At 40.1% G+C, this 20074-nt stretch overlaps 1 protein-coding gene across 1 annotated transcript in view; it reads left to right on the forward strand.

Moving 5' to 3' along the window:
• Window positions 1-20074, forward strand: part of LOC131187597 (cytosolic phospholipase A2 epsilon-like) — a 52079-nt gene that overhangs the window by 18672 nt on the left and 13333 nt on the right. Inside the window, exons 8-14 of the mRNA XM_058162023.1 lie at window positions 1615-1772; window positions 2287-2373; window positions 3850-3887; window positions 4401-4536; window positions 12761-12897; window positions 13707-13929; window positions 16149-16263. Of these exons, the coding sequence (XP_058018006.1) occupies window positions 1615-1772; window positions 2287-2373; window positions 3850-3887; window positions 4401-4536; window positions 12761-12897; window positions 13707-13929; window positions 16149-16263 (894 nt within the window). The remainder of the gene's footprint in view (window positions 1-1614; window positions 1773-2286; window positions 2374-3849; window positions 3888-4400; window positions 4537-12760; window positions 12898-13706; window positions 13930-16148; window positions 16264-20074) is intronic.

The raw sequence follows: 20074 nt of genomic DNA on the forward strand, positions 1-20074 counted from the left end.
GGGGGAGGGTCCTCTATGGTTTTGTTTTGTTTTAAAGTGGGAAGGATTCTTGAGAGGAAAAAAGTTTAAGAAACACCAATCTACTCTTTTAAAATGGGCCTCTGGTGGCTCAGACTGCTAAGGCAGTCTGTTATTAACACAGCTGCTTGCAATTACTGCAGGTTCAAGTCCCACCACGCCCAAGGTTGACTCAGCCTTCCATCCTTTATAAGGTAGGTAAAATGAGGACCCAGATTGTTGGGGGCAATAAGTTGACTTTGTATATAATATACAAATGGATGAAGACTATTGCTTAACATAGTGTAAGCCGCCCTGAGTCTTCGGAGAAGGGCGGGATATAAATGCAAATAAAAAAAAATAATTTAAAAAATGTAAACTGAATTGCTCTGGAATTGGGTGGCCAGTAAACCTAAAAAATAAATACGATTCATCAAGAATGATCTCTTTAACCTATTGAAGTTCTACTCAAGTTCTATGAAAAAATATATTTCTAATAAAGAAATATCATCATTTGAAAGGAGTGAAGTACCAGGTAACATTGTATATTGTATTTCCTCTACAAGAACATGGAGCTGGATTTTTCTTTCTACAGTACATACATGTACACTACATGTGAATTGGGATTGGTGGGTGGTCTTAGATCTGCTGAGAAGAATAAAAGACCAGGCTGAGAATAAATGAACTATAGAGCTCTCTGCTGAAAAGTATGGATACCTTAATTTGGAAGGGCTGCTTGCTTACTTCCTTGGTAAATTCTAAGCTTTTAGGTGAAGTTGAAACAAAACGTCTTTATTTCCCGTCACTCTTAGTCAGTAGGCAGCTCTCATTGGCATATCTTGAGCCCACATTCTTGTCTCCTGTCTTTGCTGTTTCCTGTCTAGCACTGCTAATACTTTCATTTCTGTTTCCTGTTTCCGCAGGAAGTAGGGATGGGTAGCCGTTCACATATGTGTATGTCACTTTTTCCATGTGAGAGAATGATTGGTATTCAAAGATGGAGATAAACTGATTTTATAAATGGGTGGTTTATAAGTGACTGAGATTCATCACTGTTCATTCCTTTAATTTGTTGGGTTGTGGTTTCTGACAGACATAGATATCCATTTGCACATACAGTATCTATACAAGTGGACCTCATTATACACTTTGGGTGGATAGTAAATTTCCAGGATTAGCTTCAGCTCGAGTTGGCAGTTTACATTAGCCAGATAGGAAAATTTGCATTTTAGAGATTCTTTTTTTTTCTTCCTTCCTTCCTTCCTTCCTTCCTTCCTTCCTTCCTTCCTTCCTTCCTTCCTTCCTTCCTTCCTTCCTTCCTTCCTTTCTTCCTTCCTCCTTTCCTTTCCTTTCCTTTCCTTTCCTTTCCTTTCCTTTCATTTTAAATTAAGAATAGCATTCCTTTAATGTGGCATAATCTTACCTAGCACATGATTGTCTTAAATTAGTCATTTTATCAGCAACTACTGATCCATTCAATGGCATCTTCTGACTGAATTGCTGTAATGCATTCTTCCATTCGATTCTTCCATTGTAGACTGACTCTGGTTTTTTAAAAGTGGCAATAAAAACATATGCAATTGCTTTTGTGAACACTCTTTTCCTTTTCTTTTATAGAAAAAAGACTGTATCTTATTGCAAAAGGATCTCATGAAGAGCATAAGGAATTTAGTTTGGGTTTTGCCTTCTGTATGAAAACTACATTTCACTATATTAAATATAAACATCCAACATTGGATATTAGATTACCAAAGGAGGATCTAAATTATTTATTTGTGAGTTTATTATCAAATGTCATTTCTTTATTAAAGGGTCTATTTGTTGCTCTTGTTGTATCAGTTTTGTATACATTTATTCTGAAGAATAGCATAACTTGCATATTGATAGAAGAGAATATTTATTGCCCAGGGTTCAACTGTGGGGTCTTTTGGACTTTCTGAGCTTGGTTATTTTCTTGTAGACATTTCATTATTCAACTAGGCAACATCATCAACCCTAGAAGGGAGTGGGGATTTGTTCTCAGTTTATATTCTTGCAGCTTGTGCTGTAAGTGGTGATGACCATGGTCTTGATGATTCTGTTATTAGATTGTTGTTTACAGTTTGTTTGTTTGTTTGTTTGTTTGTTTGTTTGTTTGTTTGAGTTGGTAATTCCTTGAGTGGGCTACAGTGCTTGATTTTTGGTCTGATATTAATGTTGGCGTTAATCTCTGCTTATATGGGTGTTGATTGCTTACATATCATGCAACTTTCTACTCCTTTGGGTACAGAAGTGTAATTATCTTTCCAGGGGCCATGTTTTTATAATAAAGAAGAAAAATCTGTAAAAGTGGAAGTAAATTCAATTCCTCAGAACAAGAAAATAGTATTAGCTGAGGTAAGAGTAGAATTTTGCTGAATATTGCTTTAAACTGCTTCCATGTTTTAAATTGGCTTTTCCACAGCCTCAGGTGGGAGGGAAGGGGAAGGTAATTTATCTCTGCCATAGCACATGTTCTAACTGAACTATGATTATGATGGTATTATCTGTATGAAAAAAAATCTCAAATGTGTATGGAAATAATCTGGAATAGGAGAATCCGCACCAAATGTGAATGCTCCAACGCTGGGAGTCTTTATGTTGGATAATCATTTGTCTGAAGTGGTGTAGGGTTTTCTGCCTAAGCAAGGGGTTGGACTAGAAGACCTCCAAGGTCCCTTCCAACTCTGTTATTCTATTCTATTCTAATTCCTATCAATTGGGTTTTTTAAATCTCTTTTTGCAATATAAAAGTTCCAAAAAGAACAATGTAGGTATGCATTTTTATCAAATATTTTTTTTATATGCTTCATAAAGTTCATGCTCGGAATCATGTAATAATATATTACTTAAGTAAAGCAACAGAATGTGGAACCATAGAATTTAATCAGAAGATTTTGTTGCTTTGGCGAATGGACTGTGTTTCTATTCGTGCAAAGGAAATGGATAATATTTTGCTTTTTTGGCCGCAGTCCTCTGTACTTTTTCTGTTGAATCCTACGGACCTCAGACATAGCAGTGGAAAGATCAACATACCATCTCAATAAAATCAATTGCAAGGTGAACTTGAATTCTAGTTCTTTGCAGCAAACAAATCTTACTGATTTATCTCAGGAAACAACACTCAAGTTAATACATTAATCATTGTATTAATGACCAAGTATGATAAAAAAATAGTAGACAGGAATTGCTATCACCAACCTATGCTTCAAATGTAAAATTAAACTTAAACACTCTTAAACTGAAGAAAAGGACCTATACGAGAATGTTGTCAGATGGATGTAAATACAATTCATTATTTCATTAAAAACTGCATAGTTGTTTGACCTGTGCCTATGTCTGTGTCTGTATATCTTCATGTCAATCTAGACTTCTAGTGACGCCTAAGCAAGTCTGTGTAGTTTTCTTGGCATGGTTTCTTAGAGGTTGTTTGCCATTGTGTCCTTCCAAGAATGATGAATGATTAGTCCAAGGTCACCCAGCTGGCTTTATGCCTAACACTGGACCAGAAGTCATAGTCTCCTGGTTTCTAGCTTGTAGTGATGCCTTAATCACTATATCAAACTTGTTCTCAGTTGACTACAACGTTTATTTGGTTGACAGCCTATATCCTGCTGCAAACTGTGTTGACTATTTAAAATATTCATGAAATATTCAGTCTCAAAAATGAGCTCTTAAATCATAAGCATAAGTACTTGATTTATTTCTGGCCCAGCAGGTGAAATGTATATACATATACACTTTTTTATATTTGTGCTAGAAATTATAGATGATTCCTGGAATGAAAGATGTTAATAATGTAAAGAAACCTGTATTTGTATTCTGAATTTTCAGAATAAGAAATTTGCTTTGCATGCGAAGACAGAAGACTGGTAAGACATCCATCCTGTCTCGGATGGTAATAGCTACAATTTTAACTGTTCTGTTTATTTCTGTTCTAATCTGTTTTATTTCCCTAACCTTTATTTGGGGACATGTTCTTAAAGGAATTAGCAGTGTTTGTATTATTTAAGGCCAAATATTGTTCATTTCTGTTGTAATTACACGTACATGTAATATATATGTAGGGATGTGGTATGAATTCTAATGTCACGTTTAATAGCAAAATAGATGATGGCATTCTGTTTTGTACACTTGATAATCAAAATAAATACTATGGAAAACATTGTATAAATATTGTCATTTGCCATTTAAAAACAAATTACTTTATAAATTGTTCTTCTCATGTAACATTTATTATATAGTCACTATAGGTTTATTGAAAAAAAAACAAGCTGTCACTCAAGATTTCCTTGATCATTAGCATTTTCAAGTAATGAAGAAGATTCCAAATATGAAGATAGAACAGGTATGCTGACATGTATTTCCTTGTGTGTTTAATTCAGTAAGACCAATCTTGACCTCCGCTTGGGATATGACCTTTGTTCACAAGAGCAAGATTTTTTACACAAAAGAAAGAACATTGTCACTAGTGCCTTGAAGAAGGTTCTCAAACTAGAAAAGGACCTACAGGATCATGAGGTGTGTATGATTCAGAATGTCAGTTATTAACTGAGGGATTCCAATTGACCACATATAGACATCACGATGAGTATTAATCTAATCTCTCGTTGTCTTGTGTGTCTCTATTTCTTCAGCTGTTCATGCAGTAATAAGAATGACCACTTGTGGGCAAGCACTCACCAAATACCTGAAAGGAAGTTAGAAACAATATTCCTTAATTTCAGAATGTGAAACATTTGGTTAACCATTAGGAAATGGATTCAATGAAAGAACCAGTTGGTGGAAATGGTGGATTCGCTCTCATTGGATGCTTAACTGGAGATTACACAGACATTTGTGGGGTTAATTAATCTAGGTTCCTGCATTGTATAAGAGGTCAAACCCGATGGCAGAAGTGGCTGCCTTGAATTCTATGATATTAGAATTGAAGGTAGCCAATTCTAGCTTTTGCCACCATGTTGGATTCATCAAAACTGAGGCTCATTTTGAAACTTGTTGTGGTTAATCTATTAAGCAAAGCACAGTGAATCTTGCCTGCCATTAATTTAAATAAATAAACAGATCACATTGTGGCTTATAAAGAAAAAAACTGTGAACAAACTAAAATTAAGATTGGCAATAATGTAAGGTTTGAGAAGTAACTTTAGAATTAGCTTAACTGAATGGGAAGCAAAATTTCTTCTGCCTCTTTAAGTCCATCTTAATTCTAATTTTAAATCTGGCATCTCTAACAATTATAATTGTAATAATGACATACTACATATCAGGTATTTAACCTTCTAGTTGAGGTTAAAGGGCTGTATTTACAGGTGAGGGTTCCTGTGAGTGGAAATCCAATCTGTACAAGGACTAATGAAGCAGGTTTTGTAACTAATGGGGAGAAAAAAGATTTATTTACATCAAATATATAATATGGATAGGCAAAGATTACCAACTAAACTGCTAATTGTACTAGGGAGTGAATCAAAGGAACATGTACTGTATTTTTCAGAGTATAAGGCACACCTTTTCCCACCCTAAAAGGAGGCAAACATTTGGGTGTGTCTTATACACCAAATGTATATAATCTCCTACCCACTGGCCCTCACCCTTTGGCCTCTGCCTCCCAGCAATTTATCTCCTTGCAGCAAGCAGCAAGAAATAACAGCCCATTTCAGCTTCAGCACAGCCTAATTAGCACAAGGTGATTGTCCCTGACTCTCAGCTGTTTCAAGCTGCAGGGATTGCCATTGCCTGTTGCTGCGGGGGCCTCTGCTGCTTGCTGCAAGGAGCAGATTTTTTTTTTCTTGTGCTAATCAAGCTATGCTGAAAACGAAAATGAAAGTAAAGCAGGCTGCTTGCTGCAACGAGGCAAAATTGCTGGGAGGCAGAAGCAGCTTTCTTTTTCTTGTCTTCCTCACCAAAAAAGGTAGGTACATCTTATACTCCAAAAATACGGTATTCTATATGCATCTGAGAAGGAAGACAGATGGAAGTGACCACAAATAACATTCTTATACACAAGCAGCAGGCACAGTGATAGACAAAGAGGAGTCTGAGACACTTATCTGTCCACATCTGTTCACATCTTACTGCCACCTTGTGCCCTGGAAATAATCAAGTGTTGAAAAGTCATAACTATGGCATTTACACTGTAATTAGATACCAAGAGAAGAGAATATGGGTAACTCAAGGTTGAAATGTGGAGTCCTTGGAACTCTCTAAGCTTGCTTCTTTTCTTGAAGATGTTTCATTACCCAAATAAGAAACATTTATAGATTGGTTGGGGTGATGGTGGCTCAGTGGCTAAGATGCTGAGCTTGTCGAGCGAAAGGTTGACAGTTCAGCGGTTCGAATCCCTAGTGCTGCATAACAGGGTGAGCTCCCGTTACTTGTCCCAGCTTCTGCCAACCTAGCAGTTCGAAAGCACATAAAAAATGCAAGTAGAAAAATAGGGACCACCTTTGGTGGGAAGGTAACAATGTTCCATATGTCTTTGGCATTGAGTCATGCCGGCCATATGACCACAGAGACGTTTTCGGACAGCGCTGGCTCTTCGGCTTTGAAACGGAGATGAGCACCGCCCCCTAGAGTCAGGAACGACAAGCACATATGTGCGAGGGGAATCTTTACCTTTACCTTAGGGGTGTTATTTCCATTTGGTAGTTCCTTGATTAGGCTATTGTTTATGATTGTTTATCTGGAGTTAATCCTAGTACCAATTCCTTTTTCTGTTAGTGAGGGGTGTTCCAGGCTTTTTGTTTCCTTTTTAGTTTCTTTTTTAATGGTGTGTAAATGTTGTTTATTGCTATATGCCTGTTGATGAGTGCCAAGCTGCTAGCTTTTTCTGGATTTAGCTTGGTCTAGGACAGTGATGGCTAACCTTTTTGCAGTCACGTGCCAAAAGTGGGGGGGGGGGAATTCACGGGGGTTATACGTGCATGTGCCCACACCTATAATTCAATGCACACACACCTGCGCATGCGTGCGTGACCCCCTGCTTATGGCACATGATGACCCAGTGGGCCCAGTAGGCCTGTTTTTCGCCCTCCCCAGGCTCCAGAGGCTTTCTTGGAATCTGGGGAGGGTGAAAATGACCTTCCCCCCCCCCACAGAGGCCCTCCAGAGACCAGATATGGCCCATTTCCTGACTTCCAGTGGGACCGGAACAGGGGTGGGTTCTACTTATCTTTACTATGGTTTGCAGGCACGCTGGAGCTGAGGTAGGGCAATGATCACGTGCCCACAGATATGGCTCTGCTTGCCACCTGTGGCATGCGTGCCAAAGTTTTGCCATCACAGGTCTAGGATGCTCACAATTTCCTTGTTGAATCTATGTGTTGTGAAATTAAGGAATTTTCATCATGTCTTCTCACCACTAGATGGTGCTCAGTTTCTTGGTTTACCTAAGATGTTTTGGAGGGCTTTATTTAATTTGTGTGCTACAGTGATGCATTGTGGTTGTAATAGTCTGTTGGTTGTTTCTGAGATGTTTTTTAAATGTGGCAGTGTTCTCCTTTTCATAGATTGGATTGGTGGTACTGTAGGCAATTGAATGTCAGATAACATTTTGATGAAGTAATATAGCATCCATTTTATTGGAAGATGTTAAAGAGGCATTCTGTTTCCCTCTTCTGGTGTCGCAGTGCATTTGTGCTCATCTGAATAATGTCCTTACACAGTTCCTCTTGTGGGAGATTGGGTTGGTAGCTTCTTTCGTAGTGGAGCATTTGGTTAGTGTGGGTGATTTTTCAATAGACTTGTGTTTCTAATTTGCCATCATTGCCTCTGCTGATGAGGACGTTCAGGAAGAGCAGAATGGTGTTGTTTTCCTCTGCCCTAGTGATTTTTATTCAGGGATGAAATGCTCCCGGATCGGACGGGATCGCGCGATCCGGTAGTGATGGCGGCTGCTGGTTCAGAGGACCGGTAGCAAAAATCCGTGGCCCCGCCCCGCCCTGCCTCTGCTGAGCCGCACCATCTGCAGAGGGTTTTTTTTTTTTACTTTTAAAAGCCGGTTTTGCTTCAGCCGAAACAGGCCTTTAAAAGTAAAAAACAGCAGAACCTTACTTGTACTCTTACTTGTAGAAAACATGTTTTCTACAAGTAAGAGTAGAGATTCTAAGGCACTTACCTGATTACTGATGAACGCATGGCTCTTTTTCCAGCCCGAAAGCAGTGTCAGTTTCAGCCAGACAGAACCAATCGCTCAGCTAATCTATTTCCTCAGTGATCAACTGGCTGGCTTTGCTAGCTGAGGAACTCTGGGATTTGAAGTCCACAATAAAAATAATAATAATAAAATAAAATATTTGTGCAGCTTTCTGAGATTTGGTGTGTTTCTGTAGTGTTTCACTCTAACTACACAAACACACAAAATCTCAGAAAGCTGTATGTGGCATATTGTGTGTGTGTGTGTGTTAGTTGTGTGTGTGTAAAGTGTGAAAGTTGGTTTTTGAGCTTTTTGTGGCTATGTGAAGTGTGAAGTGCAGCTGCTTTTACATTGTGTGTGAGTCAGTTGTGTTGTGTTGTGTGTGTGTAAAGTGTGAAAGTTGGTTTTTGAGCTTTTTGTGGCTATGTGAAGTGTGAAGTGCAGCTGCTTTTACATTGTGTGTGAGTCAGTTGTGTTGTGTTGTGTTGTGTGTGTGCAAAGTGTAAAAGTTGGTTTTTGGTATCTCTTATTGTTTTTTTATACTTTGTTTATTATTTTTATTATTTATTTTTATTGGCCACGCCCACCAAGCCATCTGACTACCAAGCCATGCCCACCAATTAAGCCACACCCACAGAACCGGTAGGGAAATTTTTTAGATTTCACCCCTGTTTTTATTCCTTTGAAGATGTTGATTGCTTCATGTGTCTTCAGTAGCTGTTCCTTTGTTACTATGAGATGTCATGTCACCCACTTGCTGGAGCCATACTTTTGCTTGTGTGGGTGTGCTATGGTTTCTAGATGCCGCATTACAGTCTCTGCTACAACTCCTGAGAGTAATTTGATAAATAGTTGATAAACTAATTGTTTAAGCGCAGGGGTATCCAAACTTGGCAACTTTAAGACTTGTGGACTTCAACTTCAGCTTTGCTGGCTGAGGAATTCTGGGAGTTGAAGTCCACAAGTCTTAAAGTTGCCAAGTTTGAACAGCCCTGGCTTAGGGAAACTCCCCTGTAGAACTCAAAGAGACTTACTAAAAAATGATGTGTGCTAAAAGTTTAACTCCATAGTTACATAAATTTTTTGTTAATATTTTAAAGAGACCAGTGCTAGTCTATGTGGAAAGATCCATTTTTAATAATTAGGATTGAATTTAAGGGCACACTTATTTAGTTGCAAGGGGTGTTTTTTGTTTGGATATGTTGGTTATGCTGAATTGTGTTGTTATGTTGAATTCTGAATGTTACTTATGCTACATCAATATGCTGAACCTGCTGCTTCTTTCTTAAAATGAGATACAGCTTTTACATATTAAATTGTAAATTATTGACACCCTTTAGCACCTCTGAATAGTTCACACTCCTGACATATTTATAATAAGCAAATATTTATGCTAAGTAAGCCACGTAATTCTACAAACATTTTAGATGGCGGATAGCTGAAATTGTAATAGCTTCATTTCAGCTGTACTGTGGTCAAACACATGCCCTACAATCATAGTTATGACTTGTCCCATTATTGTACAGTAGCTCCTCTGCTTTTGATATATTAATAATGCAAACATTTCTGACGTGCAAATAAAATTCAGTAGGACACCTTAACATAATATATGTCATGAGTTAATAACGTGTTCCCTTTTCACACATCTTCACATCCAGTAGAGGCATCCTAAAATGGCAGAATATAAAGGCAATATATAAATAAAGAAATAAATGTTGGGCATTATATTACTATAATATCATGTAGTGTACATGATATAATGTAATATAAATTATATATAATGTAAATAATTTTATTCTTTACAAAGATAAAATAAACATATAATTGTATATGTTTACACAACAAACTATAAATTACATTATACTATAATATAGTATATTATATATTTATTATAATATAAATTATATTATACTATAACATAGAATTAATTTTACTACAGTAGTTTAGAATAGAGTAGTATAGAATAGTATTCCTATGAATATGTCACAAACACTATAGATGGAGCATTGCAGAAGAGATTTTTTTGGGGGGAAATATAATAAAATAAGTGGATCACAACAAACACAGAAGTTGCCTGTTAAGGCTTTGGGATCAAGAGAGAGAGTTGGGGTGAACTGGGTAGACTCTGAGATTGCTTATGCAGCTGATATTTCAATAAACCAGTAAAAGAATGCTCTAGAAATTCATGTGATATCTGGATCCAATGAGTTATTAAGAAGTTGCTGGAACAAGAACATACACCAAAGAAATAAAATATCTGATTCTACACATTATAACGGAATGCGGTGGCTCAGTGGCTAGGACGCTGAGCTTGTCAATCAAAAGGTCGGCAGTTCAGCGGTTCGAATCCCTAGTGCCACATAACAGGGTGAGCTCCCATTACTTGTCCCAGCTTCTGCCAACCTAGCAGTTCAAAAGCACATAAAAATGCAAGTAGAAAAATAGGGACCATCTTCGGTGGGAAGGTAACAGCATTCCGTGTGTCTTTGGCATTTAGTCATGCCGGCCACATGACCACAGAGATGTCTTCGGACAGCGCTGTCTCTTTGGCTTTGAAACGGAGATGAGCACCGCCCCCTAGAGTCGAGAATGACTAGCACATATGTGTGAGGGGAACCTCTAGCTTTACCTTACACATTATAACAGCTGCATGAACAACTTATGCATAAAATTGGAAACAGGAAGAGATACCAACAGATGAAGAAGTGATAGGGAAAGTTTTAGAGTGTGCCGAAATGGACAAGTTAACAAAAGAAATTAAAGAGAAAAAAGAGACAGATTAATATACAATCTGGAATAAATGGTATGTATGGCTTGAGTCTAGAAATAAAGAGAAAAAAATAAAGGGGAGAAATTAGAATGTACAGAAAGTATTAGGAATGTATAATATGTAAATAATAAATATATAAGAATTTAGAAAAGTAAAGCTATTAATATTAGATAATTTAATGTAAATAAAGAAAAGGGGATAAGAAAGAAAATAAAATAACAAATGTGATATGGGAAGAAAGGTATAAAAGTGAGAGAAGACCACTAAGAAATGCTGTTTAGAAATAGGAAATATTTATATGTTATACCTTGTGCGTCTGTCAGATTGTGTAAAATAAATAAAAAAATAAAAAAAGAGAAAGAGTTGGCAAAAAAAAGAAGAAGTTGTTGCTGGCTGTTGTCATATCTTCCCAAATGGAGGAGGAGTCTGAATTTAAGACAGCTTACTCCATAAAGATATATGTCTGTATGTCTGTACATACATATATGTCTGTCAATGTATACATATCTATTTGTAAACATATTGTGGGAAGGATCTATAATTTGCATAAATTGTATTAGAAATGTTGTATAAGGAATCATATATTGACTAACCTTAGCTTTAACAAATTTACCAATCAGTGAGAGAAAGTTGCTACGGTAATAGCTGACAGGAGTTCAGGAGAGGAGAGGGGGAAAAGCTGACAAGCGATAATGAAATTACAAGCAAACATAACAATTAATTAAATATTTGTTTTAAATTATAAAAACAACCACACACAAAACTTAATTTTCACTATGTAAACTTAATTATAACCCTTATAGTTTAAAGGAAAAGATTCAATCGTTGCTTGATTTAATCAGCTCTTTTTCCATGTTAATAAGAATGTCAAAAATAAACAAGAAAAACCAGTTAAGAAACTGATTTAGAATACTATAAATATTGTTGCTAGAATGTTTCATATTTTGTAGTCTAGCTTCCATGGGCTTTGACTCTTGAAAATAATACTTCCTCTTCTTCAAGTAGCACCAGCATTTTTCATTCCTGTCACCACTGAAATCCGGACCAGATTTTCCTTCATATAGATATGTACACACACACACACACACACACACACACACACAAACACACACACACACACACACACACACACACACTTTCATAAATAACAAAATGATGCCCATATAGAGTCCTCTGGAGTGTCTTATTTAATAGACACAATCAGGGGTGGGATTCAAAAATTTTAGCAGCTGGTTCTCTGCCCGATTGCTGGGTGGGCATGGCCATATGGGCATGGCCTATTCAGCCTCCTGCACCACGGCGGGGAGTGGTGCATTTTCACCCTTTCCAGACTTCCAGTACAAACCGGAGGTTTCCAGACTTCTGGTACTTCTAGTAGGCCCATTTTTTGCCCTCCCCAGGCTCCAGAGGCTTTTCTCAAGCCTCCAGTAGGGCGAAAATGGCCTCCCCCACATCTCTGGAGGCCCTCCAGAGGCCGGAAATGGGCCCATTTCCCGACTTCCAGAAGGCCGTCCCAGAGCTCTGTGTGGACCCTGCACTTACCTGGCATCCAAAATGGGCCGTGTGAAGACTCCTGGGAGGGGTGGGCTGGGCAGGGCCAGCTAGTCCTTACAACTACCGGTTTGGTGAACCAGATGTAAAATAACATCTGGTTCACCCAAATCGGTCTGAATCAGCTAAATACCACTCCTGGACACAATATCCTCTCTCCCCACCTTGCAACAGCAGCAAGGGGTATTGTTAAAGGGAAACATGGGAAGGTACAGAAGAAGCCTAAGTCTAAATCCTGAATTTCATGTCTCCTTTCAAAATTGAGAATTACTTGCTGTTTATTTTTTGAGGTTCCGGTAATTGCAATCATGACAACAGGGGGCAGTATGCGGTCACTGACTGCATGCTTTGGAAGTCTCCGAGGCCTTCAGAAGCTCAATCTCCTAGACTGTGCTACATACATGAGTGGATTGTCGGGCACAACCTGGTAAGGGCATTAAGGCATATTTGATGCTAGAAAAATAATCTTTGCTCAGTCTCTGTACTCTTTAATTATTTGGGTAGGACATGAAATAACTGACCTACTTGACAAATAAGTCAATGACTTGTTGCTTTGTTTAAAAAAAGAACCTGCTTTCATGTTACCTTTATTTGAATTAAGAAAAGAGATACATTTGAGGTCTGGGGATATAAATGTACCAAGGAAATTTGGGGCTGAAATGTATATTGAGAAAAATCCTTTTTGATCTAATTATCTGCCTACAATTAATTGTAAGAATTCAATAGAAGTTTTGTATTGATAAATACAACAGGTAGTCCTTTTTTATGACCTTTCTGATGCAGTTATTAAGTGAACCTGGGTTCCCCCCATTCACTTTGCTTGCCAAAAGCACCCTGGGAAAGTTACAAATAGCGATCAAGTGAACCTGGGATGTGGTAGCCATCATAAATACATGCCAGTTGCCAAGCATTCAAATTCTGATCATGTGACTTGCAAGAGTCATGTGTAGTCATAAGTAACTTTTTTCAGCACTGTCATAAGTTTGAATAATCATTAAACAAATGGTCATAATATACAATACACAAGGACTACCTGTATATTGGACTTCAGTTCCCGTAATTCCTGACTACACTGGCTCCGCTGGCTGACTCTAACATGGATTCCTTTGTTTGGAAGATAATTATAGTATAATAGGGGAGCTCTTGCTTTAATGGGGTATCTGAAAAGAATCTTGTAGGATATTTGATATTTAATCCAACCAGATATTGTTTATAGTCTTGAAATATTTTTCTTAGGACCATGGCAAAGTTGTACAAAGATGCGCACTGGTCAAGAAAGAATCTAGATGAGAAAATCAATGAGGCTAAAAGACACGTAACTAAGAGCAAACTGAATGGTTTTTCCATGGAGCGTTTGAAATATTACAACAGGCAATTGCGACATCGGAAACAAGAAGGACAAAAAACATCCTGCATAGATCTGTGGGGCCTCCTTATTGAATATACATTGAATGACGGGGTAGAGTACTTTTTTATAGTATGATTTGAAACTACTGGTTCTTAGGCATATTCTGTATGACTTTGAATCCTAAGGAGCCTTGCCCATTGTTTTTCTCCTGCAAGCAGATCAGTATTTGGCTGGATGGTATAGATCAGGGGTCTCCAACCTTGGCAACTTTAAGTCTGGCGGACTTCAATTCTAGGAGTTGAAGTCCGCCAGGCTTAAAGTTGTCAGGGTTGGAGACCACTGATATAGATAACATTTGCTGTTCTTAGAATCATGGACTGTAAAGATTGCAGGGTACCTTGGAGATCATCTAATCCAAACCTTGTCCAGTGCAGAAAGTGGATATCTCAGTTTCTTTTTAAACACTTCCAAGAACAGATGGTCCACCAGGCAGTCTGGCTCATCGCTAAACAATTCTTACCATTAGGAGAGATTTTCTGATGTCCAAGTGAAATCTACTTCATTATAATTTTAGCCATTTATTTCATGTCCTGTCTTCTGGAACAATTCTGCTCTACATGTCAATCCTTCAGATGCTTGAAAACAACTATCACATACTTCCATGGTCTTCTCTTTTTTCAAACTAACTATATCCAGTGCCTTCAGTCATTCCTCATGATTTTTCCCCTTTCAAGCTCCTTATCATCTTGTTTTTTACTCCAAGGTATTAATATTCTTCTTATATTACATCCAGTACTGGATGTAATATTCTAACTGCAGTCTGACCAATGCAGAATATAGAAGAACGATGACATCTTTTGATGTTGACACTATATTTCTGTTGATGCTGCCCAGGAAGAAGTGACTCAAAGTTTCTATGCAACAAATACAGACAAATTTAATATTTCCCCACTCCCTATAAGATTTCATATACTTCACTTCTTCCCATAACACTCCCTCCATTTGCAAAATCAAAAATTGTTATCGTTTTAATCCAAATGTTGGCAAAAAGTCCATACTTAAAGTGTCTCTAAATTTTTTATAGAAATATTTCTTATTTTAACCCTGATCAATAAATTATATTAATTTATTTCTAACAATCATGGTCTTTAAACCATTGTGTAACTATTCTAGGTTTGAATCTCCATTTTAAAATTTTCATCCTGGCTTTAGAAACTGTCTTTTGTAAGTCCAGTAATAGGCTTTTGCCAGGTCATCTCTAGGCTTATCATTTGTATTTCCACTGTCATCTCTGTTTTATAATCCACAATTTCTTTATTTTCCATTGTTTCTGCATCAGTTTGACTTTGTTTCTCCTCTTCATCCTGTTAGTCTATTTATTGTCTGTCTGTCTGTCTATCTATCCACATTATTTTCTTTCACATTTTTTTCCTTTACAGTCTTCTTTAAAACTGCATTTGTAAATATATTTATTGTTTATTGTTGCACTTTAGCTGTAAGTTCCTTCCCCAATTCTTCAAATATCCTTGAAATGTCTTATGTATCATACTGCTCTGTCATTTTATAAATTTCATTGCTCTTCTTTTAGTTCATTAATCCCTTTTTCTTTATTTCTTTATAGGTTTCTTTATTTTTAAATTTTAAACCAATCATCTCTTTCTTGATAGATTAAACAAGTTATGTTCCCATGAAGATAGTAATTTGTTTATTTTAAAACTTAGCAAAAATCTTAATATTCTAAAATAATCTGGTCTCTTAATGCATTTATACCTTTTTTTTAATTAAATTGTTATTTAGCTTTTTGCCATTTTTTTAAATATTCTTTAAGCGGGTAATTATTATTTTTTCTCTATATTGCAATGAAGATTTACTCAGCAGGTAGTTTTCTAAGCTTGTTGATTGAAGGATCTCTTGTAACTTTAAAATGATTAGAAAGTCAAAAATAGATAGCAAGAGGAATCGGATGAACCTAGAATCATTTAATGCTTAAATGTTCCACCAGGGTTGAAAGCTTGATAGCTTCCCTCTTCTCCCAGCATTCTGACTGCTGTCTTGATGTTTCCTTGCAAGGAGCTGCTGTCTGAAACACAAACCCAAATGGTCATCTCCCCTCCTTCAGCAACATCTGATTCAATTTTCTCTCACCTGGAAGTTCCATTCTATGCTTTGAAGATTAAGATTACAGGGTATTCCAGTGGCATTTCTCTTGGAAACCTAACTGATATGTGGATGTCAACATTTGCAATGTAAACAATTTCAGAACAGGTTGTATATACTTTTATTACTTATTTTCTATCAATAATTGGTTTTATATTTCTTTTAAAATACAGAAAGACAACCATAAACTTTCTGATCAACAACAAGCAGTGAATGAGGGGCAGAATCCTTTCCCTATTTACACTGCCATCAATGTAAAGGAGAAGTACAGCACTATGGATTTCAAGGGTAATATTAAATTCAAAGTGGCAATATCAAGAGATCTATAATTAGCAAGATATGGGTCTCTTGATACTTTTATGAAACAGGCAGAGAAAATAAATTGCATATTAGTAATCTCAGATTGAAAGCCACCTCCTGGCCCTTGGATGCAACTGTGACATAGTCTATTAAATCCAAAGAAAATATGGTCATGGGAATTTTAATGGTTCATTGTAATATTTTATTGCTTGTTTATAGTTTTCCTGTTACACTGTGGAGCTTTTAATTTTTGTTACAAGCCACCATGACTCTGGTGACCTATAAATCCAATAAATAATAAGTGATGAATATGATAAATAAGCAATAGCACTTAGATCTATATTTATTTATTTATTTATTATTTATTTATTTATTTAATCATATTTATATACCGCCCTATCTCCCAAGGGACTCAGGGCGGTTTACAGGCACTAAAAACAGATAAATAGAATATAAATACAATATAAAACATTTAAAAAACTTATTCTAAAGCCCGTCCAATTAAAAATAGAAATAAAACCCAATTTAAAACCCAAAATTTAAAATCTAGCTCAGTCCTGCACAATTAAATAAGTATGTTTTAAGCCCGCGGCGGAAGGTCCGAAGGTCCGAAAGCTGACGAAGTCCGGGGGGTAGATCGTTCCAGAGGGTGGGAGCCCCCACAGAGAAGGCCTTTTCCCTGGGCATCGCCAGACGACATTGCCTCGCTGACGGCACCCTGAGGAGACCCTCTCTGTGAGAGCGCACGGGACGGTGGGAGGTATTCGGTCGCAGTAGGCGGTCCCGTAAATAACCCGGCCCAATGCCATGGAGCGCTTTAAAGGTGGTCACCAAAACCTTGAAGCGCACCCGGAAGGCCACAGGAAGCCAGTGCAGTCTGCGCAGGATAGGTGTCATATGGGAGCCACGAGGGGCTCCATCTATCACCCACGCAGCTGCATTCTGGACTAACTGTAGCCTCCGGATGCCCCTCAAGGGGAGCCCCATGTAGAGAGCATTGCAGTAATCCAGGCGAGAAGTCACGAGTGCGTGAGTAACCGTGGATAGGGCATCCCGGTCCAGAAAGGGGCGCAACTGGCGTACCAGGCGAACCTGGTAGAACGCTCTCCTGGAGACGGCCGTCAAATGCTCTTCTAGAGACAGCCGTTCATCCAGGGGGATGCCTGTTGCGGACCTCTCCATCGGGGCCAATGACCCGCCGCCGATGTTCAGCCGCGGATTTAGCTGACTGTACCGGGATGCCGGCATCCACAGCCACTCTGTCTTGGCGGGATTGAGCTTGAGCCTGTTTCTCCCCATCCAGACCCGTCGGCCTCCAGACACCGGGACAGCACTTGATAACCGTTGGGGTGGTTCGGTGTGAAAAGTACAGCTGAGTATCATCCGCATACAGCTGATACTTCACACGAAACCACTGATGATCTCACCCAGCGGTTTCATGTAGATGTTAAACAGAAGGCGAGAGAATCGACCCTGCGGCACCCCACAAGTGAGGCGCCTCGGGGCGACCTCTGCCCCCTGTCAACACCGACTGCGACCGGTCGGAGAGATAGGAGGAGAACCACCGATAAACGGTGCCTCCACTCCCAATCCCCCAACCGCGCAGCAGGATACCATGGTCGATGGTATCGAAAGCCGCTGAGAGGTCTAATAGGACCAGGGCAGAGGAACAACCCCTATCCCTGGCCCTCCAGAGATCATCTACCAACGCGACCAAAGCCATCTCCGTGCTGTAACCGGGTCGGAAACCGGACTGGAACGGGTCTAGATAGACAGTTTCATCCAGGTGCAAGGGAAGCTGATATGCCACCATACTCTCTACAACCTTCGCCGCAGCGAAGGTTGAGACCGGACGATAATTACCTAAAACAGCCGGGTCCAGGAAGGCTTCTTAAGGAGGGCCTCACCACCGCCTCTTTCAAGGCGGCCGGAAGACACCTCCACCAAAGAAGCGATCGTAATCGCCTGGAGCCAGCCTCGTGTCACCTCCCGAGTGGCCAGCACCAGCCAGGAGGGGCACGGGTCCAGTAAACACGTGGTGGCATTCAACCTACCCAACAACCTGTCCATGTCCTCGGGAGCCACAGGGTCAAACTCATCCCAAATAATGTCACCAAGACCACCCTCGAGCGCCTCACCCGCATCACGCAATCTTGGACCAGACCATCCCGAAGCTGAGCGATTTTATCGTATAGATAACCGTTAAACTCCTCAGCCCGTCCCTGCAACGGGTCATCCCACTCCCCCTGATGAAGGAGGGAGCGAGTCACCCGAAACAGGGCGGCCGGGCGGTTATCTGCCGATGCAATGAGGGAGGAGGCGAGCTACGCCGCTTCCTCAATGCCACTAGGTAAGTCCTAGTATAGGACTTCACTAGTGTCCGATCAGCTTCGAATGGCTAGACCTCCAGGAACTCTCTAGGCGTCTTCTCCGCGCTTCATCCCCTCAGCTCCTCGGAGAACCAAGGAGCCGGTTGGGCCCCGCGCCGGGTCAGAGGCCGCAAAGGCACGACTCGGTCTAAGGCCCCGCCGCGCCCGCTCCCAGGCCGCAACAAGTTCCTCGGCCGAGCCGTGAGCCAGACCCTCAGGAAATGGCCCAAGCTCCGTCCGAACCCATCCGGGTCCATCAGGCGCCTGGGACGGAACCAACGATCGGCTCCGTCTCCCTGCGGTGGTGAATGGCGGTCAGAAAGTCCAGGCGAAGAAGAGAGTGATCTGACCATGACAAAGGTTCAGTGACTATTTCCTTTAAGTCCAGATCTCTCAACCACTGACCAGAGAGAAAAATCAGGTCCAGAGTGCCACCCCCAATGTGAGTAGGGCCATCAATTACCTGGGTCAGGTCCAAGGCCGTCATGGAAGCCGTGAACTCCCGAGCCGCTGTCGATGACGGGCCGGAAGATGGCAAGTTAAAGTCCCCCATGACTAAAAGTCTGGGGGTCTCAACTGCCACCCCGGCCAGCACCTCCAGGAGCTCGGGCAGGGCAGCTGTCACGTAGCAAGGAGCCAGGTACGCGATCAGCAAACCCATCTGACACCTATGACCCCATCTCACAAAGAGGGATTCGCACCCGGCAATCTGAGGCACAGTGGTCTCCCTCGGCTCTAGACTCTCTCTTATCACAACCGCCACCCCACCACCCCTACCCTGGGCCCTCGGTTGATGGAATGCACGGAAACCCGGCGGGCACATCTCCACGAGGGGCACACCCCCTTCCGTGCCCAACCAGGTCTCCGTAATGCCTATAAGGTCCGCGGAACCCCCCTGAATAAGATCACAAACAAGGGGGGCTTTGTTCACCACGGACCGAGCATTGCACAACATCAACCGAAGGCCCGGGCTCTGAGGATCCTGACCATCCGGGGAACGGGAGAAGTCCAAGGGGTCGGAGCGCGTGATCGCTTTCAGACATCGAGCACGTGCTCCCGAAACTTGGTATGACCCCTCGCTTCCGCCATATCTGCCTCTCCCACTTACCGTGTCAATAGAACCACCCTCATCAATAGGAACACCCTCCACCCCCATAACCTCCGAACCCGAACCTATATAGCCCTCTCTAACTGGTTTCCAGAGTCAGCGTATTGTTCCCAACAATCTGGGTCCTCATTTTACTTACTTTGGAAGGATGGAAGGCTGAGTCAACCTTGAGCTTGGTGAGATTTGAACATTATAGTTTTATAATACTACACAAGATTAGTCTAATAGTCTGGAATCTTCAGCTGGCGTCTGCTGTACTTGTTTAATTCATTCAGTTCCAAATTCCAGAAGAAACTCCAGGCCAAAAAACAGAGGCTGGTGC

This window comes from Ahaetulla prasina, chromosome 1, assembly GCF_028640845.1.
Source record: "Ahaetulla prasina isolate Xishuangbanna chromosome 1, ASM2864084v1, whole genome shotgun sequence".
In the NCBI taxonomy this organism is placed as follows: domain Eukaryota; kingdom Metazoa; phylum Chordata; class Lepidosauria; order Squamata; family Colubridae; genus Ahaetulla; species Ahaetulla prasina.